Source organism: Oryx dammah, unplaced genomic scaffold, assembly GCF_014754425.2.
Source record: "Oryx dammah isolate SB20612 unplaced genomic scaffold, SCBI_Odam_1.1 HiC_scaffold_11210, whole genome shotgun sequence".
Taxonomy (NCBI): domain Eukaryota; kingdom Metazoa; phylum Chordata; class Mammalia; order Artiodactyla; family Bovidae; genus Oryx; species Oryx dammah.
In genome coordinates, this window is record NW_024080603.1 from 4,895,236 (window position 1) to 4,923,070 (window position 27,835).

The window sequence follows — 27,835 nt, forward strand, 5'->3', positions numbered from 1 at the left end:
TATAGATGGCACACCAAAAGAAGCTGAAATAGATACTGAGTGAGCCAGCGGGTGGTACCCAACCACTGCGTAACATGGGAAATTATACTGAAACGCTCTTATGATACTGGGTGGGGACAAAGTAGTTTTCTTTTAATTCTTCCAATATGTTACTGGATTCTGTTTGCTGAAACTTGGTAAACATTTTCTGCGTCAATATTCATAACTAATTTCTTTTTTGTGCTATTGCTGTCAGTTTTTGGTAACAAACATATGCTGCTATTAGAATTTGGAAGTTCTCCACTCTTTATCTCTGCTCTGTAACAATTTAAAATGCATCAGAGGCTGTTTGTTCTGTTAAGTTTCATAATATTAGTCTATGAAGTCCTCTGGGCCTGGTGCTCTTTGGGAGCCTACCATTTTAATATTTTTTCCTTTTTTTTTAGGTTTTTAATATTTAATTTAGATTTTTAATTTTCCAACTTTAGTAAGTTGTATTTTCTTAGAGAAATGATCCATTGAAAATCCATCTGGATTTTCAAATTTATTTGCAGACAATTGTGAGCAAAGTTGCCTCCTGTGATTCTTTTTTTTTCTTTCATTTTTCTTATGTATGTTTAGTGGGGCTTTCTTGATTTTAATTCTTGATCATGTTAGCTAGTGATTTATCTGTCTTAACTGGTTAAATTTATTCATTAGAATTGTCATTTCCCTGTTTTTTATTTTATATTTTCTTTATTTCCTAATTCATTTCTCCTTTTTTCCTGTTCTGATTATTGATTTTTCCCCATCTTCTCCAGTTGAATGGTTAGTTCATTTATTTTTATTCTTCCTTATTTACTAATATAACTACTGAAATTGCTTATTTTCTTCTCAGGATGGATTTAACTGTATTCCAAGGATGTTGGTTTGTAGTGTTACCAATGTATTTGAATTAGATTGCAGTTTTAGTTTTCATATTTTCTTTGACTTGGGAGTCTTAAATACTTACGTAATAGTCTTTATGTCTTTTCAGTTTTGTGTATGTGGGTGTGTGATCAGAGGATTATATCTGCATTGTTTCTGCTTTTTGACATTTATTGAGGTTTTGGTGGCCGAAATATATGGTCGTTTTTGTGACAAAAATGACCCACTTCATGAGTGTTTAAAAAAAAAGTATAATCTGTGCTTCCAATGAATACATTTCAGGATATGTCAATTGGAATTATCTTATCAATCTATCATCTAATCTACTCCATATTGAAAGCTCCTGTCTGTGCCCTTCTTCGTATAGTCTCCCCATGGCCTGACAGCCTTAAAGAAGGAAAACAATTCTGCAGTAGGTATCTGATAGCTACAGTCCCAAGCTCTGCCAAGCAATTGAGCACCCCTGCCTCCCAAGCTAAGGACTAGCCTTTCCAGAAATATTGACAGACAGACGAAGCAAATCTTATTCATTTATACTGACCAATAGCCAAGTCAAGCACACACTTGGCTGTACATATTTGTTCAAAACCAAAACCTTTCCTTTTTTTCTTTCTTTCTTTCTCTCTTGATTCCACTAAGGTTTCCACCAAGTACTTCCTGCAGACAGATCTGTATCACCCTCTGAGCAATCTTTCAGTGCTGCCCAAGTCAAGGTGGGCTGTCCACTTCCTTGTATTTTCCTGTCCTTGGAAACCTGGTTTGATATCTGTAGTCTTTCACTGATAATGGCCCTAACACTTATTGATTTTCCTTCCAATGTGAGCAAGTCATATAGTGTCTTTGTGCTCCAAATTATGCCTATCACTAGACATTTCCTTTCTGTTATATGTTATAAGCACTGTAGAAGGGAATGTCAACCCACTCCAGTATTCTTGCCTGAAGACTCCCATGGACAGAGTAGCCTGACAGTCCATGGGGTCGCAAGGAGTCCGACACCACCGATCCAGCATGCATGCAGAAGCACCATCCGGGGCTTCCCCTGTGGCTCAGCAGTAAAGAATTCACCTGCAGTGCAGGAGACACAGAAGACATCGGTTCAGTCCCCGGGTCAAGAAGATCCCCTGGAGGAGGGCATGGCAACTCACTCCAGTATTCTTGCCAGGAAGATTCCATAGCCAGAGGAGCCTGGTGGGCTATGGTCCATGCAGTTGCAAAGAGTCAGACATAGCTGAAGCAGCATAAGCACCAGCTAGTATTAAAATGTTAAGATTATCTCAGTCTATGTGTAACAAAAATTCAAAAAGCACTGGTTTAAAAAAGAGTTCTTTTTCTCACATAAAAAGAAGCCCAGAGGTAGCCAGTATATAGCTGCTCAAATTAATATATGTAATTGTAAATAAACCTCTAACATTACAGAAGTCCCAACCATTCAGTAATATTTTCTGTATCATTTTCATGATGTACAATTTCTTAACTTTTGCATTTATATAAAGAAATGTTTTTGATTTAAAATTCTCAAGTAAGAGTAAATAGGGTCATTGAAAATTTATTATGTTCCTATGAGCCAGGAGTTCCTGACATTTTTTGGTATAAATCCAAGGGAATGTATATGTATGATACATGAGTTTAATTTTCTATCCAACTGTAGAAGAATGACACTGTGACATCTTCTGAAATTAATTTTTAATGGTAGGTTCATGTTCATCAGATGGGTTTGAATTTTCATGGAAAAGTGCTCTATTGGGATTAAGGGGTGTAGTCATAAAACTGTCAACCATACTAAAGATTTTTCATTTCCTAAGGCTGATTTGAAAGATGTAAACCTAGGACCATCTGAAAAAAAATTACCAACATCCATTCAAACACGAGTGATTATCTTCTTTATTTTTACTTGTCTCCCGGGGGGGGGAAAATATTTTTCAAAAGAAGAAAAGAGACTTAGAGGTTTTTTTGTTTGCTTTTGTTTTTGCTTTAGGAAAATAAGTTTTAACTATTAAGTTAGATCCAAGTCAGATCCAGGCTTGATGCTTGGCTCTGCCATATTATATAGTATAGTATAGTATATAATAGCTATATGATCTTAGAAAGTTTATTGACTAAGATTCTCAAACTTCATTTATTTATAGCAAAGAGTAGTTATGTGTGTTGATAAGAGTGTTTGGCACCAATAGGTCATCAAAAGTGAGGATTATTATTTTTAAAGTAAATATTCACATTTTCCCCTTTTATCTAGACCTACTCTCAAATTGTCATAACAGTTTCATTTGATGTAAAGACCCACTGTTGTTGCTTTGGCTGTTGTTGTATTGTTCAACAGTAAATAATTTTGGCCCATCCCTAGGGAGCTGACAGCCTGTTGAAGAGTATATGGTTAAGGAACTCTAACATTACCAAGGAACTATAAAAAAAGAGCTGAAAGACTGGGAACTCTTTAAATCACTTTTTATTTTCAGTTTCTAGAAATATAGCTGTGTAAACAATTGAACATTTTTCATGGGGATAGTCAGTCAGCTGTTTTTATTTGCAAATGAAATGAAAATTGTTGAGAAGTTATCATCTTTCACACAGGTAATAGGGCTTGCCTGGTGGCTCAGTGGTAAAGAATCTGCCCACAGTGCAGAAGACCCGGGTTCAATCCCTGGGTTGGGAAGATCCCCTGGAGAAGGAATCTTGAATGGCAACCCACACGAGTATCCTTGCCTGGGAAATCCCGTGGACAGAGGAGCCTGGTGGGCTACAGTCCATGGGGTCACAGAGTCGGACACAACTGAGCGACTAACACTACATAGGTAACATCGGTTAGCTTGGATTCTAATTTCTGAAGACAATATGAGACAACCTTATTATAGCCCTGTCAGTTTATACTGATGAATTCTATAGCTCACCATACAATTATCCATTTGTTAGTGTTTAAGAAGATAATACAAATATTTTGTTATTAGTTAAGCCTTATATAAAAGAATAAATCTGGTACCCAGGCATAAGAGTATATGTGATTTTGCTTAACTGTCTGGAGCAGTTCCACACATTTTCAGCATATTATTCTGTGACTTTGGAATGGATCATAACTGTTTCATCATGCAATAGTGATCTCTACATAATTATTAAGACAAAACATTTGCCTCTTCTAAGTCCTTGTTTCAGAATCCGACTTCATGCTAGTTGCTTCAGTTGTGTCCGACTCTGTGTGACCCCGTGGACTGTAGCCCACCATGCTCCTCTCTCCATGGGATTCTCCAGGCAACAATACGGGAGTGGGTAGACATGCCCTCCTCCAGGGGATCTTCCTGACCCAGGGATCGAACCCAGGTCTCTTATGTTTCCTGTTTTGGCAGGCAGGTTCTTTATCACTAGCCCCGCCTGGGAAGGGGAACCCAAATTGACAGCCTTCTTCTGTCTTCCTGTCTGGAGTAAGTGTGAGAACTGGAAAGAAACAGATGACATTATCTCTATTTGCAGATTCTGTAATTGTATAAAGGGAAACCCTAATGTAAAAATATAAAATTAAGAAATCATTCTTACTTGTACAACCAAAATTAACAGAATTGATTAAAGTAGCAATATAAAAAACTAACAAAGAAAAATCAATAGTGTTTATATATCCAAGGAATAACACTAGAGGATATCAAGGGAGGGTAAATCACACCTGTAGTTGCAATAGAAAATTATTAAAACCTAGGAATAAGCTTAAAATACTCATTCTTCACAGGTGCAAAAGTGGGCTTGAACAAATGAAAGGCCTTTGTTCACGGGTAGGGCAAGTCTACATCATACATATGTAAATTCTTCCCAAGTTAAGAAAACATTTAATGTAATTCCATTAAGAATATTGAGATTCTTCTCTTAAAGTAGACTCTTGATTCTAAAGTTCTTTGGGGGTCAGGAAAAGGCAGAAAAATCCCATAAAGAAGAACAATGAGAGGAACTAGCCCTGTATGTTACTAAAACATTTTATCATTGCCCTATAAATTTAAAAAGGTGCGTTCATTGATACATAACTAGATATACAGAATGACAGACTAGAATAAAAAATTCAACATAGAACAATTATATGGGAAAAGTGATACCTCAAGTCACTGGTGAAAATATACTGTTTTTAATAAATGTTTTTGGCATAACTAGATAGCCATTTGGGAAAAGTAAAATTGAATCCATATTTCATCCTGGATACCAGAATGAAATCCAAATAATCCAGACATCTAAATGTAAAAAATAAAACTGCAAAAGAAAACAGATTCATTTCTTTATAAACTGGAAGTGAGAAAAACCTTTCCAACTATGATTACCAATCCAGAAGCACCAAAGAAAATACTAAAACACTGACAGACTTGACTCCATAAAAATAAACTTTTCAAAGCAAAGGGGGAAAAAAGCAAAAGTCACTAATCAAATTAAAATCCAGAAGAAAATATTTGTAATTTATATCAAAAAAAATCACAATCACTTAAGTGATAAAGAGCTCTTAAAAACTGGAAAGAGAAAGACCAAATACCATTGAGGAAAGATATGAACAGAATTTAAAGAAAAAGCCGATGTCCTTCAACTTACAAAAAAGAGCTTCATTCATACCAAGAGAAAGGCATATTAAAATTACTTACACATACTATTTCTCACCTATTGAGATTGTCTAAAATACAAAAATTTGAAGAACTGTGATGGCAAATAATAAGGAAGCAGGTACTCTCAAGCAAAGCTAGTGGGAGTGCAAAATGGTACAACTTTCTATGGAAGGGAATTTAGCAATATCTAACTACATTGCCTTTGCATTTATCATTTGACTCAGCAATTCCACTGAAGGTACACTTTCCCAGATATGAAATACTAATGATCATTACTTGTGATGGAGTTCAGGGCAGGCCAACCCAAAGTATGCTACTTTGACATATTGATTGTTTTGAATTCAAGTTGAGAAACAGCCAGTGCAGGAAGGACATTCTGACCCTGCCCTCTTCCCCGTGAAATCAGGAAATAAATCTCCCATCCAAAAGGCAGCCTCTGAATACCAGGGCATGGGACATCTTTATGTCCAGGGATAGAAAATTCAAGACAGAGACGGCTCTGCTTTGTTTCTTCACTCATTAGTATCCAAGCCTAAGTATCTTTGTCAGCTCTTCACAAAGAAATCTATTGTTTCTTTTCTAAACAATATAAAGGCTGCCTGCTTTAGTCATTTCTTTGAGTCTCATATTTCCATGAACTCCCATATGTGTGAAGTTAAAATTTGACCATTTTCTGTTAATCTGTCTCATGTCAATTTAATTATTAGACTACAAGAAGAACCTAGAAAGGCAGAGGAAAAAAATTTCTTCCCCAACACTGTAACTGCAAAAGATTGGAAGTACTCTATCCTCAGTGGGTCAATAAATGACTGAAAGTGAAAGTGTAGTTCCTCAGGTGTGTCCAACTCTTTGCAACCCCATGGACTGTACCCCGTCAGTCTCCTCTGTCCATGGGATTCTCCAGGCAACAATACTGAAGTGAGTTGCCATTGGCTTCTCCAGGGGATCTTCCCAACCCAAGGATCAAACCCAGGTCTCCTGCACTGAAGATTCTTTACTGTCTGAGCCACCAGGGAAGCCAGATAGGTGACTAGCTGAGTGAAATACGAGCATTGTGGTTGTCGTTCAGCCACTAAGTCATGTCCGACTCTCAAATTCATGCTCAAATTCATGTCCATTGAGTTGGCGATGCTATCTAACCATCTCTTCATCTGCCACCCCCTTCTCCTTTTGCCTTCAGTCTTTTCTAGAATAAGAGTATTATGCATTCATTTTTTAAAAATAAGGAATATTTCTGTGAACTTACTTCAAGGGGTTACAGAATCAGTTCAGTCAGTTCAGTCGCTCAGTCATGTCCGACTCTTTGTGACCCCATGGACTGCAGCACGCCAGGCCTCCCTGTCCATCACCAACTCCCGGAGCTTACTCAAACTCATGTCCATCGAGTCGGTGATGCCATCCAACCATCTCATCCTCTGTCGTCCCCTTTTCCTTCTGCCTTCAATCTTTCCCAGCATCAGGGTCTTGTCCAGTCCAAGAGATTCTCAAGAGTCTTCTCCAATATCACAGTTCAAATGCATCAATTTTTTGGCACTCAGCTTTCTTTATGGAGTTACAAGATATATTAAGTTAAAAAGAGTAAGGTGTAGATTATTATATATGTGCTATGAGTGGAATTGTGTCCTCTAAAGAGATATGCTGAAGTCCTAATGCCCAGTATCTCTGAATGTGACCTTATTTAGAAACCAGGTCTTTGCAGATGTAATAAAGTTAACATCAGGTCATATGGGATTAGAAAGAACCCTAATCCAATGACTGGTGCCCTTATAAGAAGAGGGAAATTTGGACACAGAGACATAGACACACAGGAGAGAAGGCCACGCAACCATTCAGGCGACGACTGGAGTAATGTTTCCACAAGCCAAGGAATAATACTTCAGGTAACCAGAGATGCTAGGAGAGAGGCATGGAACAGATTAACCCATTCTGAGTAGGGAGGAACTGAGGAACTAGGATCAAAGCGTGGCTGAGATGGTGGAGGAGATAATGAAGGTTATGAGATTCTTAATTGTTTTGGGGGGGGGAATTTTTCATCCTAACAAAACAAGAAAAATCTTAAAGCAGATATTTTGCATATTGTTGCCACATTCCCTTAAGAGTATCCAGTGGCCTCCCCATTGTCAAATCTAACCATCAGCTCTGTTTTCATGTCACTCAGCCTCTGGGCAGCAGAGCACAGTTGATCATCCTCTCCTTCTTGAAACACTTCCTTCCATAGGATTGCGGACCTCCCCCCTTCTTACAGACCTCTCGCACCTTCCATGTTATATGTCGGAGAGTTCTAGGCCTCACTTTCCAGACTCCAGTTTGTACTCTTCCTGAGCAGTCTCGTTAGGTCTTTTAAGATATTTTCTACATGGAGATGAAGATCAAATTCGTATCTTCAGCTCCAGTCTTTGTCCAGGGCTCCAGCAGCATTTATCCATCTGCCTGTTTAACATTTCTACCCAGATGATCTCTGGAGTCAGGCCACCCAAGCTTGTATTCTAGTTCCCACCTGTATGATCTTGTGTTACTTAACTATATCTGTGAGATGAAAATGATAATAGTACCTACTTCTCTAGATTATTTAGAACAGTGCTGGCCCAAAGTAAATGTTCAGTAAATATGCCATTTACTTGTTTGAAGTCACTGCTAGAAGTTTGGCAAGAAGGAACCTTGTGTGTTCACCATCTTGGAATGTGAAGCCAAGTGGGCCTTAGAAAGCATCACTACGAACAAAGCTAGTGGAGGTGATGGCATTCCAGTGGAGCTGTTTCAAATCCTGTGAAAGTGCTGCACTCAATATGCCAGCAAATTTGGAAAACTCAGCAGTGGCCACAGGACTGGAAAAGGTCAGTTTTCACTCCAATCCCAAAGAAAGGCAATGCCAAAGAATGCTCAAACTACCGTACAATTGCACTCATCTCACATGCTAGGAAAGTAATGCTCAAAATTCTCCAAGCCAGGCTTCAGCAATACGTGAACCATGAACTCCCTGATGTTCAAGCTGGTTTTAGAAAAGGCAGAGGAACCAGAAATCAAATTGCCAACATCTGCTGGATCATGGAAAAAGCAAGAGAGTTCCAGAAAAACATCTATTTCTGCTTTATTGACTATGCCAAAGCCTTTGACTGTGTGGATCACAATAAACTGTGGAAAATTCTGAAAGAGATGGGAATACCAGACCACCTGACCTGCCTCTTGAGAAACCTGTATGCAGGTCAGGAAGCAACAGTTAGAACTGGACATGGAACAACAGACTGGTTCCAAATAGGAAAAGGAGTACGTCAAGGCTGTATATTGTCACCCTGTTTATTTAACTTATATGCAGAGTACATCATGAGAAACGCTGGACGGGAAGAAACACAAGCTGGAATCAAGATTGCCGGGAGAAATGTCAGAAATTGAAGAGGAGCTAAAAAGCCTCTTGATGAAAGTGAAAGAGGAGAGTGAAAAAGTTGGCTTAAAGCTCAACATTCAGAAAACAAAGATCATGGCATCTGGTCCCATCACTTCATGGCAAATAGATGGGGAAACAGTAGAAACAGTGTCAGGCTTTATTTTGGGGGGCTCCAAAATCACTGCAGATGGTGACTGCAGCCATGAAATTAAAAGACACTTACTCCTTGGAAGAAAAGTTATGACCAACCTAGATAGTATATTCAAAAGCAGAGACATTACTTTGCCAACTAAGGTCCGTCTAGTCAAGGCTATGGTTTTTCCTGTGGTCACGTATGGATGTGAGAGTTGGACTGTGAAGAAGGCTGAGCGCCAAAGAATTGATGCTTTTGAACTGTGGTGTTGGAGAAGACTCTTGAGAGTCCCTTGGACTGCAAAGAGATCCAACCAGTCCATTCTGAAGGAGATCAACCCTGGGATTTCTTTGGAAGGAATGATGCTAAAGCTGAAGCTCCAGTACTTTGGCTACCTCATGCAAAGAGTTGACTTATTAGAAAAGACTCTGATGCTAGAAGGGAGTGGGGGCAGGAGGAGAAGGGGAGGACAGAGGATGAGATGGCTGGATGGCATCACGGACTCGATGGACGTGAATCTGAGTGAACTCCGGGAGTTGGTGATGGACAGGGAGGCCTGGCATGCTGTGATTCATGGGGTCGCAAAGAGTGGGACACGACTGAGCGACTGAACTGAACTGTTTGAAGTCACTACTAGAAGTTTGGAAAGAAGGAAGCTTGTTTGTTCACCTGATTCCACAGTTAATTTTCCAGGGCTGGCAGCTGGATATTGACTGAATGAAAGATTTGATGAATAGATGAATCCATTCCTTTTAAGGAAGAAAATGCAAGGTAGCACAAACTAGCTGAATTGTGACTGGTTGCACATGCCTTGACTGGAGAAGTCATCTCTGCCTTTTCCCCCACCTTCCCAACACTGTTTCTTTGGAATTTCTCTTCTCTTTGGCCAAGTCCTCGGAGTGGGCCATTCCTGCTTCTGATATCTGATGGTGTGGGGCATGCTCTGTTTTGTTTGTTTGAAAATGTGAAATATCATTTATTGTTCAGGCTCATCAATCATGTTTTTTCATTTTATACTGTTTCACCAGAACTTAATGGAAACCCAGAAAAAAGTTCTATTATGTAAAGTATCTATCTTTGCTTTTTTTGTGAAGTTGCTCAGTCGTGTCCGACTCTGCGATCCCGTGGACTGCAGTCTACCAGGCTCCTCCATCCATGGAATTTTCCAGGCAAGAGTACTGGAGTGGGTTGCAATTTGCTTCTCCAGGGTAATCTTCCGGACCCAGGGATTGAACCCAGGTCTCCCACATTGCAAGCAGACGCTTTACCGTCTGAGCTACCAGGGAAGCCCAAGTACCTATATCTATGAATATATAGATACCTATATATATTATATATATGACATGAATAAATTTAAGTATGACAGTGAAAGACTGAATTTTCCTGGCAGTTAGGGAACCGGGGGCGAGGAGAAATATTTTTGCAAAGTAAGAGTAGATAATGGACGGTGATATATCAATACTGCCGCGCCACACAGCACGGCACAGCCCACCCCGCGACCCGGTCCCTTTCCCCCGCCCCCCGGCCCCCTCCCCCGGGTCCCAGGCCCCCGGCCGCCGGCCCCCGCGCCCCGCCCTGGTTTCGACCCCTCCTCGCCCCCGCCCCGCACCAGTCCCCGCCCCGCCCCGGTTTCGGCCCCGCCCCGCGCTCCGACCCGGCCCCGCCTCGCTCCGGCCCCGCCCCTGCCCTGCGCTCCGGCCCCGCCCCGCCCCAGCCTCAGTCCCGCGCTCCGGCCCCGCCCTGGTTCCGAACCCGCCCCGCCTCGCCCCTCGGCCCGGCTCCGCCCCGCATCTCCGTCGCGCTCTGCATCCCGGTGGAGGAGCCCCGCCGCCCCGGCAGAGCCCGGGGCTCCGCACGACCGAAGCCCGCCACTCCAGACCCGGGTGGCCGCCGCTGGAGCGCGCGGCGCGGCGTGAAAAGATGGCCGCCCTGACGACGGTCGTGGTGGCGGCGGCGGCCACCGCCGTAGCCGGGGCTGTGGCGGGGGCGGGCGCGGCCCCGGGAACCGGCGTGGGAGCCGCGGTGCCGCAACAGGTAAATAAATGGAGGAGGCAGAGGTGGGCCTGAGGGGGCTGCGGGCGCCTGAGGCGCGGGACGGGTCCCCGGCTGAACAGGTGTCCTCTGCAGCGCGGCCGGGAGGCGGGAGCCGGGGCCGTTAGCCTCCCTTCGCTCGGGGCCTGGCGCTTGCCAGCCTTGTGCTTTGTTCGCTCCTGCATTTTTAATTGCTGTTACGGAGCCCCCTCCCTGGTGGTTTGGGAGTGGAAGAAAGTCTGGGTGGAAACCCTGGCTCTGCCTCTGTGATAGGAACACACTTAACCTCTCGTGACTCCGTTTCTTCTCTAAAGGTTGGATCTGATCATACGCACCTTCCTGAACCCTGCACCTTGTCTGGGAAGCCCCTGGTACAGTGCTTGGTTAGAGAGAGAGTCAGTGCCCAGCGACTGATGGCTGCTCTATTATTGTGTCAGCGCTGGGAACCCAAGGAGGAATCAAACTGGGATGGTCTCCGAGGCAGATGTGTTTCCAGAGATCTCCTTGGAACCCCTTTCTCTGCAGTAAGGATTAGGGGATTCCCAGAAGAGAATCGTTGGAGCCAGCAGCTCTTGTCAAAGATCTCGACTCCTCCGCATTCTCTCACAGCCCACACCCAAAGCACAGGCAATTCCTGTCTGCCCTACCTTCAGAATAAGTCAAGAATCCCACTTCAAGCACTACTACCCATGTCCACACCATCATTTCTCCCTTAGCAGAAACACTTTCTTAGTTGGTTTCTATTCACCCACTCTTGCCTTCCTGACATATTCACAACAACCAGACCATTCAGGAATGACACTTGTCTGCCCAGATCCCTCAGAGTGAAAGCAAACGTTTTCACCATGTTCCACACCTTAGACTCTACAGGTCTTCTGAGCTGCCCCCGAGATCTCCCGGTCACCTCATCTCCAGTACCCTGCTCTGGGTCTGCTGCAGCCATACTGGCTTTCTGTGGTCCTTCAGACAGGTGACCACACTCCTACCCCAGGAGCTTTGCAATTGCTGTTCCCTCTGCTTGGAATGCTCTTCCTTCCTGGTCTCATGGCCAGCACCATCTCCACCTTCAGATATCTTTCTTCAAATGCAATCAGCTCAATGATCCTTTCTTTGACCTCCCCAAACTGAATCCCGTTACCTAGCACACCGTTCTCTTTTTAGGTTTTTTCTGTATCCGACTGAATCGACTTAGCAGCAGCAGCATAACACTGATTACCCTATAATATACTACATATTTTATATTCATTTTTTGTGTGTTGTCTTTCTCCTCTCCATCTAGGAATGTAAACCCTGCCTTCTATGAGGGAAGAAACTTTTGGAATTTTTATTCACTGTTACATCCCCAGCACCAAAAACTGTGCTGCTTTAGTCCAGAAACGTAGTAGACACTCCATAAATGTTTGTGGATTAGTCCAAACCTGAAAGAACGCTGTTATGAGCTGAGGACAGCTTCCATCATTTTCTTCCTCTAAGGAGATACAGTATCTTTATGTATTTCCAGAAATTCCACATCATCCTGGTTTGCATTTCTCACAAGTTTCTTAATATTGTTACTGACGCACACTTCTGCCCACTACAGTGATTCTCAGAGGTTTCCCTTCCTCAGTGTTGGATCAGAATCACCTATGGAGCTGTTTCAACTGTCCCTTCAGCCCCTCACATTTAGCAGTGTCTGGAGACAGTTTGGGTTGTCACAACTGCAGGTGGACTGTGGAGAGGGCTGTGTGTGCTACTGGCATCTAGCTGGCACAGGCTGAGGGACAGTCCCCCACAACAAAAAGTCCCCTGGTTCAAAATATCAGTAGGGCTGAGGTTGAGACACCCAATTTTATATGCTCTCACCAATTTAGAGAAGGCAGAGCCTCATGGTTGGCTATTGTGGCAGTAGCGAGGTAGAATTTCTCAAGGGTGTTTGGGTTTTAAAAAAGAATTAGAATCTCTAGAAGATTGTGACTTTTGAGGAGTTTATGTGTTATCCTTCTTTGTACCCCCCCCCCAACATATCACATATACACACACACACACACACATACATATATATATGTATACAAACACATGCACATTATAGACTCAGATTCTGTAGCCCAGCCCTGGACTTGAATACTTGTCATAGGAATTTGTGAACCTATGACCCTGACAGTGAAACAGCTAACATTTTTCTGAGAAGAGATCATTTTCCTCGTGACAGCCTCATGATATTAGAGGTATCTGCCAAAATACTAAGGTTCCTAGATTAGCCTGCCTGGGCTTCCATGACAAAATACCACAGACTGAGTGATTTAGATTACAGAAATATATATATATATTTTTACAGTCTGGGAGGCTGCAAAGATCCAGCCGAGATCTTGTGCAAGATGAGGGAGCTGTCGGGGTTGGTTTTTGGCTTGTAAACAGTTGCCGTCTTGCTGTGTCCTCACATGGCCCTTTGTGTACATGCAGAGAGTTCTCTGGTGTTCCTCTTCTTAAAAGGACACCAGTCCTGATGGATTAGGACCCTATCCTTATGAGCTTATTTAACCTTAATTACTTCCTTAAAGGCACCACCTCCAAATCTAGGGCCTCCACATGTGAATTAGGGGAGTGGTAATTCAGTCTATAACAGTTCCCTTAAATTATTTTGGAACAATTATCTTTGAAGTTTTAGAACTATTTTATATTTTATAGCCTCCAGAGAGTGTGAAATCTTCTCATTCATCATTAGGAAAAGTAATAATGTACCCTATGTATGTATTTTAATGTTTGTATATTATTTGTTCATAATTCCTCTCAGCCATTGCTTTTCAAGACCAAAGACTACAAATTTCTTGATTCTCCTCTTAGATGCCATCTCCCTCTTGATCTTTTTAGCACATTTAATTTTGACTTTTTTGAAGTATCTCTGGCTGCATCTCATGAGTGTATGTCCCAGTTTTGCTCCAGAGTAAGGCTGTGTCCTCTCTTTGTCTCTAGTGCCCTGTCTGTGATGACCTGTATTTAATGGCATTCGGCTGACTGGAGTGGTCCTTCAGTAATAACCACATTACTTTTCTGACTTTACATAATTACTCAAAATGGATTTCCTCTAGAAGATCACACAAATGAATAGGGCTGTGTGTATATCCAGGTGAGGCAGAGTGAAGAATTCCCCCCCCCCCCCACATACACCTTTTTTTGGTCTTCTTTTGACATTTCCCTTAATGTTAATACAACAAACACAAATAATACACAATAAACACAAATAGGGGAGGGGGAATCCTTTGTTATTAATATATTTTTACAAGCAAGCCTGCTCCAGACAGCTGCTTGGACAGTCCTCCTCTTCTCTACTCCATGTCAGTCAGTCATTTCCATCTGCCTCAGACACAGTGGATTGTAAGTCAGTGTGCATCGTCACTGTATCACTGTGTTACTTCAAGGATAGTCACGTCCTAACCCCCAGCACCTGTGAACATGTGACTTCATGTGATAAAAGGAATTTTGCAAATGTGAATAAGTTGAGGCTCTTGAGGCAGGGAGTTTATGCGGGAGTATCTGGGTGGGCCAGTGTATTCCTGGAGAAGGAAATGGGAATCCACTCCAGTACTATTGCCTGGAAAATCCCATGGACAGAGGAGCCTGGTAGGCTACAGTCCATGAGGTCGCAAAGAGTTGGACATGACTGAGCAACTTCACTTTACTTTCCAATGTATTCACAAGAGTCCTTGTAAGAAGGAAGCAGGAGGTTAGAACCAAGAGGAGATGTCATAGTGAAAGCAAGAGGGCGATGCGATATGAGGAAGCGGCCCTGAGCCAAGGAAGGAAGGTGGCCACTAAAAGCTGAAAAAAGGTAAGGGAGTAAATTCTCTGGATTTTCAAAAAGAATGCAATCTTTTCAACACCTTAATTTTAGACTTGACCTCAGAAACAGTAAAAGCATAGATTTGTGTTGTTTAAGTCTCTTAAGTTTGTGGTGAACTGATTTTTTTGGTAAGTTTCTTATAGTAGTGATAGGAAATGAATGCAGCCAGAGAAAGCCTAAGAAGGCCTGAGCTCTCATCTTTGGCTACCTTGAAACTGTGCAACAGGAAGTGAAGGCTAAAGTAGAGTTGTAAACTGCTTGCCCCAGCACTGATGCCATGTTCCAGCTTGTACACAGACTGCCTCAGCAAAGTGTAAGTGTTGAGTTGCTGACGAATTATGAGATATGCAAAGAAATAAGAAAATATGGTCCACACACAGAAGAATTTAAAAAAAAAGAATAGTAAAAAGAAACTGTCCCTTAAGATGACCAAATGTTGGAGATAATAGACAAAGATTTTAAATTATTGATTTAAACATGTTCAAAAAGCTAAAGAAAACCATTTCTAAAGAAATAAAAGTATGAGAATGGTGTCTCACCAAATAGAAAATATCTATAAAAAGAGACTGGAAAAGGTGAGCTTTTAATCCAGTCCCAAAGAAAGGCAATGCCAAAGAATGCTCAAGCTACTGCACAATTGTACTCATCTCACACGATAGCAAAGTAATGCTCAAAATTCTCCAAGCCAGGCTTCAACAGTATGTAAACCATGAACTTCCAGATGTTCAAGCTGGTTTTAGAAAAGGCAGAGGAACCAGAGATCAAATTGCCAACATCTGCTGGATCATCAAAAAGCAAGAGAGTTCCAGAAAAACATCTATTTCTGCTTTATTGACTATGCCAAAGCCTTTGTGTGAATCACAACACAATGTGGAAAATTCTTAAAGAGATGAGAATACCAGACTCCTGACCTGCCTCCTGAGAAATTTGTATGCAGGTCAGGAAGCAACAATTAGAACTGGACATGGAACAACAGACTGGTTCCAAATAGGAAAAGGAGTACATCAAGGCTGTATATTGTCACCCTGCTTATTTAACTTCTGTGCAGAGTACATCATGAGAAACGCTGGACTGGAAGAAGCACAAGCTGGAATCAAGATTGCTGGGAGAAATATCAATAACCTCAGATATGCAGATGACACCACCCTTATGACAGAAAGTGAAGAAGAACTAAAGAGCCTTTTGAAGAAAGTAAAAGAGGAGAGTGAAAAGTTGGCTTAAAATTCAGCATTCAGAAAACGAAGATTATGGCATCTGGTCCCATCACTTCATGGCAAATAGATGGGGAAATAGTGAGAGACTTTTTTATTTTGGGGGGCTCCAAAATCACTGCAGATGGTGACTGCAGCCATGAAATTAAAAGACCCTTACTCCTTGGAAGAAAAGCTATGACCAACCTAGACAGCATATTAAAAAGTAGAGACATTACTTTGTCCACAAAGGTCTGCTAGTCAAAGCTATTGTTTTTCTAGTAGTCATGTATGGATGTGAGAGTTGGACTATAAAGAAAGCTGAGCACTGAAGAACTGATGCTTTTGAACTGTGGTGCTGAAAAAGACTCTTAAGAGTCCCTTGGACAGCAAGGAGATCCAACCAGCCCATCCCAAAGGAACTCAGTCCTGAATATTCATTAGAAGGACTGATGCTGAAGCAGAAACTCCAATACTTTGGCTACCTGATGCAAAGAACTGACTCATTTGAAAAGACTCTGATGCTGGGAAAGATTGAAGGTGGGAGGAGAAGGGGACAACAGAGGATGAGATGGTTAGATGACATCACCAACTCAATGGACATGAGTTTGAGTAAACTCTGGGAGTTGGTGATGGACAGGGAACCTGGTGTGCTGCAGTCCATGGGATGGCAAAGAGCCATACACGACTGAGCTACTGAACTGAACCAAACTGATAAAGAGAGAAGTTATAGCAAAAGAATGGAATAGAAATTTTGGAGTTAAAAAGTACAAAAATGCAAATGAAAAATTCACTAGAGAGACTCAACACTACGTTTGGGCTGGCAGAAGAAGGTAGGTCAATTTAGATTTTCCAGAATGAGGAATCTAAAGAAAGAAAAAATGAAGAAATGTGAACAGAGCATTAAAGACCCGTGAGACACCATCAGATGTCACAGCTAGTGAGAGTCCCAGGAGAGAGGGAAAAGCGGGGAAAGAATTTTTGAAGAAATGATGGCTGTAGTATTGATCTATACATTACTGAAATTTAGTGAACTTCAAGATCCATACCTAGACATGTCATAATCAAACTGTAAAAAAGGGACAAAAAGAAAATGTTCAAAGCACCAACAGAGAAATCAATTCAACACACATTAGGCATTCTCAATAAGATTAACAACTGACTTCTCAACAGAAACCTTGGACTTCAAAAGTGTGGGATAATATGTGTGCATGCTAAATTGCTTCAGTTGTGCCCGACTTTTTGCAATGCCATGGACTGTAGGCTACCAGGCTCCTTTGTCCATGGGATTCTCCAGGCAGGAATACTGGAGTGGGTTGCTGTGCCCTCTTCCCGGGGATCTTCCAAACCTAGGAAGCAAACGCATCTCTATGTCTCCTGCATTGGCAGGTGGATTCTTTACCACTAGCCCCTCCTGGGAAGCCCCATGGCATAACAGACATAGCCAAAATGCTGAAAGAAAAGGACTGTTGACCAAGAATTCTGTGTCTGGCGAAATAATTATCTAAAAATGAAGGAGGCTACATCAAACTGAAAAGATTCTGCACAGTAAAGGGAATATCAACAAAATGAAAAGATCACCTACTGAATGGGAGAGAAACATTTGCAAATCATATTTTGATAAGGACATATCTAAAAATATAAAACTCTTAAAACTCAAAAAGACACCCCAGTTTTTAAAATTGGAAAAGATATAAGTAGGTATTCCTTCAAAGAAATAGCCAATAAGTACATGAAAAGATGCTCAGCATCATTAGTCATTATGGACTAATCAAAACCACTGTGAGTTACTACTTCACATCCAGTAGGATGATTTTAGTAAAAGAGACAGACAATAACAAATGTTGGTGAGGATGTGAAGAAACTGGAACTCCCATAGCATGCTGATGGCAATGTAAAATTATATAATGATGCAGCCACTGTGGAAAACAGGTGGATAGCTCTTCAAAAGTTCAAAACTTCTGTGCTTCAAAGGATATCATCAGGAAAGTGAAAAGAACTCCAAGTTGGGGAAAATATTTGCAGGTCATTTATCTGATAAAGGACTTACAGGAATGCTTCCACTGTAACAATAAAAAATAACACAAATGGAAAAGTAAAGAAGTAACTGTAGTTCAGAAATTCCACTGCTAGAAATACCCAAGAAAATTGAATTCATACTAAAACTTGTACATAAATGTTCTTAGTAACATTATTTATGGTGACCAAATAGTGAAAGTTACCCAATTGTCCATAGGCTGATGAGTAGATAAGCAAAATATGTTAGAGTCATGTGGACTATTACTTAAGCATGAAAAGAAATGAAGTAGATTCATGTTACAACATGAATGAATCTTTAAAATATCATACTCAGTGAAAGAAGCCAGGCACAGAAGGTTGTATATTGTATGATCCTGTTTATGTTAATTGTTCAGAATAGGCAAATCCATAGAATCAGAACATAGATTAATGATTACCAGGAATTGGGTGGGAAAAGGGTATGGGAAGTGACTGCTTAATGAGTGCGAGCTTTCTTTTGGGTATAATAGAAATATTCAGATACTAGATAGTGTTGCGGAGAAGGCAGTGGCACCCCACTCCAGTGTTCTTGCCTGGAGAATCCCAGGGACAGAGGAGCCTGGTGGGCTGCCGTCTATGGGGTCACACAGAGTCGGACACGACTGATGCGACTTAGCAGCAGCAGCAGATAGTGTTGATGATTGCATGACTTTGTGAATATAGTAAAAAACACTGAATTGTAAACTTTAAATGCATATTCTATGGTATGTGAAGTAAATCTCAATTTTAGAAGTATTAACCTAAAATCATTACTTTATTCTTGTTTGCTCGTTCCTTGAAATTTGATGGCTTGGTTCCTTTATTTTTTTTTTTTTTAATCTCTCAGGCTGTCAGCAGTTCCTCTTGGTTATACCTCCAAGATACATTTAGGCTTCTTACTCTCCATCTCTACCATCACCCTGGTAGACCTGAATACCATCATTCCTTGTCTTTGTTGCTGCTTCACCTGTCTCATTGATTCTCCTGCTTCCAGCCTTGCCTCGCCTCTTCCTCCACCTCCCTGAATTTGTTCTTTAAAAAATAGAAAGATTTTCTTTAAAAATTAAATGTATCATGGCATTCTCCTACCCTAAACCCTTCAGTAAAATTCAGACTCCTGTTAGTGACTTAAAATGCTGGTGTGATATGCCACTTGCCTGACTCTATACCTTCAACTCCTACAAAGCTCTGTACTTAACTCATCTTATGTCACAGTTGTCTTTGCTCTGCTTGAACCAGCCAAGCTTTTTTCATGATGGAGGGCTTTTGGACATGCTGGTCCTTCTGCCTGGCACACCTTTCCCTGCAGCTTTTGGCCTGGCCGGCTCCATTCTTCCTTAAACATCATCCCCTCAAATAGACCTCTGTGGCCATTCTAACTGAAAAGAAAAAACAAAAAAACAATCCCTTGTCCCCTTTATCTTCATCTCAGCACTCTTTATTTCCTTAATAGCCCTTACAGTGTTGGTTTTTTTTTTTTTTTTAATGTATCGCTTATTTACTCTTTTCTTCTTAAGTCTGTTTCCCTCTCTAGATTTTAAGGCGGAGGCCCTATTATCATGGGGGCTTCTCCAGTGGCACTAGTGGTGAAGAACTCGCCTACCAATGCAGGAGACATAAGAAATGTGGGCTCCATTCCTCAGTCTTCTGGGTTCAGAAGATCCCCTGGAGAAGGGCATGGCAACCCACTCCAATAGTCTTACCTGGAGCATCCCATGCACAGAGGAGCGTGGCGGGCTGTGGTCCCTAGGGTCACAAAGAGTTGGACACAACTGAAGCAACTTAACATGCAGCGCACACATGTTACCATGGACCATCTTTGTTTCCCTAGTGTCTAGGCCAGCACCTGTCACATCATAAGTGTTCAATGCATATTGGTAAATGAATGAATGAATGAAAGAGATTTTTCTAAAACTCCCTGAAGACTTTACATTTCTCACTAATTTAGCATTTTAAAACACATATTCCTTCTTCCACAAGCTGTATTTTTAAAAATTAAATAAGATTGGCCCCAAAATCATCCCCTGAGAAACCCCATTATTGATGTTTTATCTCTGAAAAAAGGGCTTCCCTGGTGGCTCAGACAGTAAAGAATCCACCTGCAATACAGGAGCCCTGGGTTCAATCCCTCTGTTGGGAAGATGCCCTGGAGGAGGCATGGCAGCCCACTGCAGTATTCTTGCCTGGAGAATCCTCGTGAGCAGAGGAGCCTGGTGGGCTACAGTCCATGGGGTCGCAGAGTCAGACACCACTGAGCAACTAAGGACAGCACACACTCTGAAAAAAATTCCATGTTCATCTCCCACTATTTTTATTATTGAGGATAAATTTGTTTTTGTTTTCTCTTCAGAATGATGGCTGCCTTGGTACTTCAGGTGGAATTCGTCCTTTTCAGCTTCAAAACTGGAAGCAGAAAGTTAATCGAACTAGGAAAGCAGAATTCATACGTACAGCTGAAAAATTTAAAAACCAGTAAGTATAAGAACAGTATCTTCAAGGAACATTACTCATCATTTTATTATGAACAATATAAAGTTAATTCTCCCCCACTCTATCTAATCCCATACCAAAGACTAGTCACTAGTCTTTCAAATGTAAAACAAGGGACCAGTGAGAAATGTGAAATATACAAATGATAGTAAACTATTTAATATAAAGTTAATTTTAAGTAGAGTTCTTTAAATCTTAATTTCACTGTTTTGAATCAGTGTATATCAAGGAGAATAAAAGATTTCTTTAGATCACATATATCAAATAACAGATTGAATACATTTTGACTTAGCAAAGTAAGCACTTGGTAAATATTTTTGAGTGAATAATTTTAATGAAGAGTCCTACTGTACTCTTGAGTTTTTTTTTTAAAAAATTAGCCTTTTAATTGGTCTCCATTCCTTTGTCCCTACCTCTTTCAGATCCACCCTGTACATTATGACTAGAAAAATTGAGAAGGTGGCATTTAAGTTTTAGTGTTTATGTATTTTTTAAATAACCAGTGATATTTACTGAATGTTCAACATTGTTAGTAGCACCATATGATTTAACAAATATAATGAGTAAAGGTAAAAGAACTAGAGCTCAGAGCAGCTAACCCTCTCCTATAGTTGGAAGCTTTATAAAACACTGCTCTGAATTTATGCAGTATCAATTTGCTGAAGAACCAAGAGAAAAGGAGGCTTTTGTAAGAAATGATCTCTGGACCAGAATTAGTGGCAGTTGTCTGTTTAGAAATTCTGCCAATAAATAATATACTGTTTGAATTTTAACAAGTTATACCATAGTGCAGCCTTGTGAGACTGAATTCTGACTGTATTGGTTTAATTCTCATTTTTAATACTCAGAATTTAATAAACTACAGGTTTTTTTTTAATTTATAAAATGCATTATCTTAGATAGAATTGGACTCTAGGTTAAGATTTCTGGTTTATGTTTCTTTCTAGATAAGATAATCTGCCAGATGATTAATGTACATAAATATAGCAAGCCAGTTAGATTATGCCAGTATAGATAGGTACCTTATCTGTGTATAGGTTTTATAACTCTGATTAGGCTTTCTTCATCTGTTATAAGGTTTTGGAAAAACACATTGAAAGAGTATTAGAAAAATCCATTGAAATTGAATCCAACCTTCTCATTGAATATAGAGAACACCATTTGTAATATTTTTATTTTCAGAATAGGTTATATATTCACATAATTGAAAAATTAATTCAAATCAAAGGATCCACAGTGGAAGGTCTTTGTTTCACCTTTGACCCATATCACCCATTTCCCTTTTCCCCAAACAACCATTTTTAGTTTCTTATGTATCCTTCCACAGGTATTTTATATGCTTTTTTAAGGACATAAAAATGCATATTCAGATGGTTCCTTTTTTTTTAAATAAATGGTAGTATACTATATACATTGTTGTGCATCTTGTTTTGTATTTTTAACTTAAGAGTATATCCTAGATACCAAGAAATTATTGATTTTGTTCAGGCATGATAATGGTATTATAATTATACAAATCAAATACTCATAATCTCTAGAAATGCACACTGAAGTATGTTGGAGTGGAAGTACATAATGTAGTGGATTTTCTTTAGAGTACTTAAGCAAAAAAGGAAGAGGAAAGATAAGAAAAGGTAGATGAAGGAGATGAAAAAGACAGGTAATTGTTGAGTTAGAGTGGTCTGAGGTATATATCATATGACGATATGAGGGGAATCAGTTTATCAGTCTCTAGTATGTCTTAACATTTACATATAGAACTTTTGTTAAAAAGGAGTGTATCTTGGAGATCTTTCCTTATCGGTACATAGAACATGGTACTGCATTGTATTCTACTGTATGCATATACCATCACTTATTTAATCTGCCCCCTGGAGAATCCCAGGGACGGGGGAGCCTGGTGGGCTGCCGTCTATAGGGTCACACAGAGTCGGACACGACTGAAGTGACTTAGCGGCAGCAGCAGTGATAGACATTAGATTGCAGAAAACGTTGTTATAGTAAATAAATGCTTAATTAATTGGAGCATCCATGGAGGTTCATATCATTTTGCACATCTATGAGTGTATCTTTAGGAAAAATTCCTACAAGTAGAAGTGCTGGCTCAAAGGTACATGAATTTGTGATTGTAATGAATAATTTCTGATTATTCATGATTGTAATGAATAATGATTAATTTCTAAATTGTCCTTGATAGGCCATTTATGATTTCACCAACAATATATGAGAGGACCCATTTCCCCACAGTTTTATCATCAGAATATATTAAACTTGTGTGTTTTTTCCCACCAGTCTGATAGATACACCATGTTACCATGGTATACTTTCAGTTTTCCTTTCTCATGTTACGAGGGAGGTTGAGCATCTCTTTTTGTTTGGCAATTTGTCTCCATTATACATTTTGAATATCTATATGGGTCAATATTGGAGAAGGCAATGGCACCCCACTCCAGTACTCTTGCCTGGAAAATCCCATGGACGGAGGAGCCTGGTAGGCTGCAGTCCATGGGGTCGCTAAGTCGGACATGACTGAGTGACTTCACTTTCACCTTTTGCTTTCATGTATTGGAGAAGGAAATGGCAGCCCACTCCAGTGTTCTTGCCTGGAGAATCCCAGGGATGGGGGATCTTGGTGGGCTGCCGTCTATGGGGTTGCACAGAGTCGGACACGACTGAAGTGACTTAGCAATAGCAATGGGTCAGTATTTCGAATCCAGGAGTAACAAAGCATGACTGACTGTCGTAGCATAGCCTGTGTCCATGATGGGCATTTCTGTCTGCTTGTAGTGCCTTTCCTCACCCCAGCCAGAGTCGAGACGGGCTGGTGCTCAGTGCAGGGCTGCAGGAGCTGCCCTCAGCCTGTTAGACTGACCTGCAGACTAAAGGCTTTTTGATATTTCTGTTCTCCCCCTTCCTTCCTCCCAACATAGATTGAAGCTCTGACTCCCTCAACCTGGGGGCAGCCAGGTAGGGCCTGTGGCATTCTCATCTATTTACCTCAGGGTGCCTTACATATTAAATTCTTTTCTTGGTGTGGCAAGTGAAAAAGATTGTGAGACTCTGCCTTATATAGTTGCCCCTCAGGATAGAGGAAAGGAAATCAGTGACCAGAGATGCTCCACCACTCATTAAATTCAGGATTAGTGGAGACGTATTTATATTAATTTCCACCTTGTGGGAGAAAGAAAATAGATGTTGAGAAAATAAATTTCTTTGTCCAACCGAAAAAGTTTCTTGATGGTAAATTGTTTTGTTTTAACCCAGGGTTCAAGCTAACATTAGAAGTCTTACTGGTAGATGGATTAAAGCCAAGGAGCAAGGATGAGATGAAGAAGCTTTGAAGTAAATGTGGACCATATCCCATAAAAACACTAAAATCCCTGCCTTCATAGATTGTTTGCCTTTTGAAGTTTTAGTTTTACTAGCATTAATAACTTGCATTTCTATAGTGCATTTTGCTTTCCTGGTGGCTCAGATGGTAAAGAATCTGCCTGCAATGCCAGAGACCCAGGTTTGATCCCTGGTTTGGGAAGATTCCCTGGAGAAGGGAATGGCAACCCACTCCAGTATTCTTGCCTGGAGAATTCCATGGACAGAGGGGAGCCTGGCAGGCTACAGTCTGTGGGGTCACAGAGTCGGACATGACCGAATGACTACTGTTTTGATTCCATAGCCTTATTGATCCAAGTAATTTTATTTTGAATCCTTTGATGAATTAATACAAAGTACAGATTGTAAGTATATTCATATTTTAAACAATTAAAAATGTACTTAAATCATATTTATACTATTTGTTTCTTTCTCTAAAGGGTTATTAATCTAGAAAAAGACAAACACAGTCATTTCTACAACCAAAAAAGTGACTTCAGAGTTGAACATAGTATGCTGGAAGAATTGGAAAATAAACTGATTAACAGCAGGAAAACAGAAAGTAAGTTGAGTTCATGATGAACAAAACCCATTGAGAGATATAAAGTCACAGTTTTGCCCTGTGCTTTGTCCTTGTGCGTTGACTGTTACAGTCTCTATCAAGATACATTCTAATTGGTGTAATGAGTTTATCTTTTAAGGATATGTATTTATTTTGGGGGGGGGTCACTATTTAGTCTGGATATTTATACCTGTCTTAATAGGAAAAAGAGAGTTTTGTCTTCTGGTTGTCAAATCAGTTAATGATACTACATTATTTTAAAGTAAAGGAAGGGTGCCTTAAAGATCTGCATGGGCTGGGCTTGCAAAAGGATCAACATGCCTTTAGCTGGAAGTGTACTGTAGCCTTCCTTGGAAGAGGAACAGAAGAAACATAAAAAGACACAGCTGGTTCAAAGTCCAAATTCTTACTTTATGTATGTAAAATGTCCAGGTAGCTACAAGATTCGGAGAAGGCAATGGCAGCCCACTCCAGTACTCTTGCCTGGCAAATCCTATGGATGGAGGAGCCTGGTAGGCTGCAGTCCATGGGGTCGCTAAGAGTCAGGCACGACTGAGTGACTTCCCTTTCACTTTTTACTTTCATGCATTGGAGAAGGAAATGGCAACCCACTCCAGTGTTCTTGCCTGGAGAATCCTGGGGATGGGGAAGCCTGGTGGGCTTCTGTCTATGGGGTCGCACAGAGTCGGACACGACTGAAGCGACTTAGCAGCAGCAGCAGCAGCTACAAGATTACTTACAGCCAGGCTTACACAGTGGTGTTTGGTGTAGGTTGTTCAACTGTTGTGCCAGCCAATAGGAGGAAAGGCCAGACTCAGAAGGATGTTCATTTAGAAGAAAGCAATACTAATGATCCACAGTTTCCTGAATCTGTGTCCTTTCACAGGAAGCCTTTTCAGTTCAGTGATTCCAGTTAATCTACCAAGATAATGTAATTATGTTTAATTTTTTGCAAGGTTTGCAACAACGCTCTCATATTTTGGTGTCAGTTTTTAAATAAAGCTTTGCTTATGGGCAACAGATTTAAAAAATAAAGGAAAACTGATTACTGGGTGTCTGATCTTAGCTCATCACCAGGATCCTATTGACTGAATCCCAGACTCAGTAAGCATCAACAGATTCAGAACCTGTATGACCGTTAAAGTGCTCGAGTCACATAGTTGCTTAAACCTGAGTTTACTTGTCTGTGATATATTAATAAAACCTGCTGTTTCTGCCATAGGAGAGCTGTCTGTACATCTGGTGAAATAGTATTGGGTAGGCTAAAAGCTTCATTCGGGTTTTTCCATAAGTTGTTATGGAAAAACCCAAATGAACCTTTCGGCCAACCTAATATATAAGAAAGTGTTAGAGATTGTACAGTGAATATGTTCTACTGCTTGTTATGAATATTAATAATTATTAACTGTACTAAATGTTGGCCTTAAGAATTTTACAAGAATACCTTGTTTCCTTGTAGAGTAGATTTTTTAAACTGCAAAGTCCTTATTTTATAGTAAAAACACGTCTTAACTTTGATTAAAGGAAAAGTAATGGTTTTCAGGGGCTTCCCAGGTGGTGCTAGTGGTAAAGAACCTACCTGCCAATACAGGAGACATAAGAGATGTGGGTTTGATCCCTGGGTCAGAAAGATTCCCCTGGAGGAGGGTATGACAACCCACTCCAGTATTCTTGCTTGGAGAATCCCATGGGTAGAGGAGCCTGGCAGGTTACGGTCCATAGGGTCGCAAAGAGTCACACACAAGTGAATCAACTTAGCACAGCACAGCACAGCAAAGGTTACCAACCAACCAAGCTTTATAAAATATTAAGACTTATCACATAGAGATTATACTGCTCATGAGACACCTTTGTAGTTAATTAAAAGAAATTTTTAGTAAGTTTTTCCTTTCAGAATATAAGATTGCACTATTTTAAAAAGTCATCTTTTGTCAGACAGTGGCAAGAATCATTCTCTCTCTTCTGTTGGAATGATGAAAGCTAACATAAATGCCGGATTTCCAGTTCTCCTCTTTGATTCATAGAAGAATCTGAGCATCCCTTGTTTAATATTGATGTTTCTTAATATCCCTCAGTTCTTTTACAGACAAGAAGGCTGATCTTTCTGTCTCTGCATCATGCCGTTAAGTAGAGTATCTCCATTCTGTGCATTTTAAGTCACTTGATTTTCTCCCTTTTAAGGCACTTTATTTTTATTTTCTAATTTCCCTTTGTCTACAATTTTGCTTCTCTTTATTCATACTTTGTGTTTATCTTATCTTGGAGAAGAAGGAATGCATTGCATTAATATAAGGATATAGAAATTTCTCTTTCACATGTTTCAGCTCAGAAGCATTAAATAGCTATACTTTACCTCAAATATTATGTCACATTTTAGCCTGTATTTATGTAATGTTGTACTTGAATGCTTTGCCTATTTAGTGCAGAATGTCAGTTCCAAATGAATTAATAAAAGATCATTTTCCCTATAGTGGTATCATTGTAGCTGTTCAAACTATGGCAAATGTAAAACAACAGAAAACACTTTCCTGATTACAAGGGAAGTTTTGTGACCTAAAATTCCAAAAATGAGTAAGACCTTATAAAATACATTGGGTAAAGTTTCTACTTTTATAGAACTCTGGAATTTTAATAAAAAAAGGAAAAATCCAAAGCCATATATGCATATTTTGGTTTGTTTTGAATATTAGCCCTGGCTTCCAGCCTAAAGATAAACTTTTTTAAAAAAATAACTGTTTTTGAGGACGTTTGAACAGAGGCTTTTGGTGTTTCATGTTCATTTGTGGAAGAGTTGCCAAAAAAAATAAGGGGGAGGTACAAGCAAAATACCCAAAGATGATGATCAAATATTAGTATATGAATATGTATATGAATATGAATATTTGACTTTATCCTAGTAATTTAAGTAAATATTACAGTAAGGTTACTACTTCAGAAGGGAAATATGAAAGAAGAAAATAATCTAGTCTTCCTGCTGATGACACAGAGCATCTGAAAATGGCTCTGAGACGCTTTGTTCTGCAGGCGTTTATTGTGGGCCTAGCACCTTACTTTAGACCAGTCCTTTGGCTGCACTTGGCGACCTGTAGCATAGCAGTAGCAGCGTCTCTCAGACGTGTCTGACTCCATAAACTGTAGCCCACCAGGCTCCTCTGTCTGTGGGATTTTCCAGGCAAGAATACTAGAGTGGGTTGCCATCCCTTTCTCCAGAGGATCTTCCTGACCCAGGGATTGAACCCAGGTCTCCTGCATTGCAGGCCGACTCTTTACCATCTGAGCTACAGGGAAACCTATAGCATAGACACCACTAAATGGCCCTGAGATGTCTCCTCAAGGCCATGACTGTGACACCAGTGGGTGTCACCAGCCCATCTTAGATG

At 40.5% G+C, this 27,835-nt stretch overlaps 2 protein-coding genes across 2 annotated transcripts in view; both read left to right on the forward strand.

Moving 5' to 3' along the window:
• LOC120860933 (vegetative cell wall protein gp1-like) overlaps positions 1-10,875 on the forward strand; it is a 109,227-nt gene extending 98,352 nt beyond the window's left edge. Inside the window, exon 4 of the mRNA XM_040236643.1 lies at positions 10,505-10,875. Coding sequence (XP_040092577.1) covers positions 10,505-10,875 — 371 coding nt within the window. The remainder of the gene's footprint in view (positions 1-10,504) is intronic.
• The window catches only part of LOC120860990 (coiled-coil domain-containing protein 112-like), a 30,443-nt gene continuing 13,332 nt past the window's right edge, over positions 10,725-27,835 (forward strand). The window contains exons 1-3 of the mRNA XM_040236699.1: positions 10,725-10,993; positions 20,385-20,506; positions 24,334-24,455. Coding sequence (XP_040092633.1) covers positions 10,880-10,993; positions 20,385-20,506; positions 24,334-24,455 — 358 coding nt within the window. The 5' untranslated portion in view covers positions 10,725-10,879. The remainder of the gene's footprint in view (positions 10,994-20,384; positions 20,507-24,333; positions 24,456-27,835) is intronic.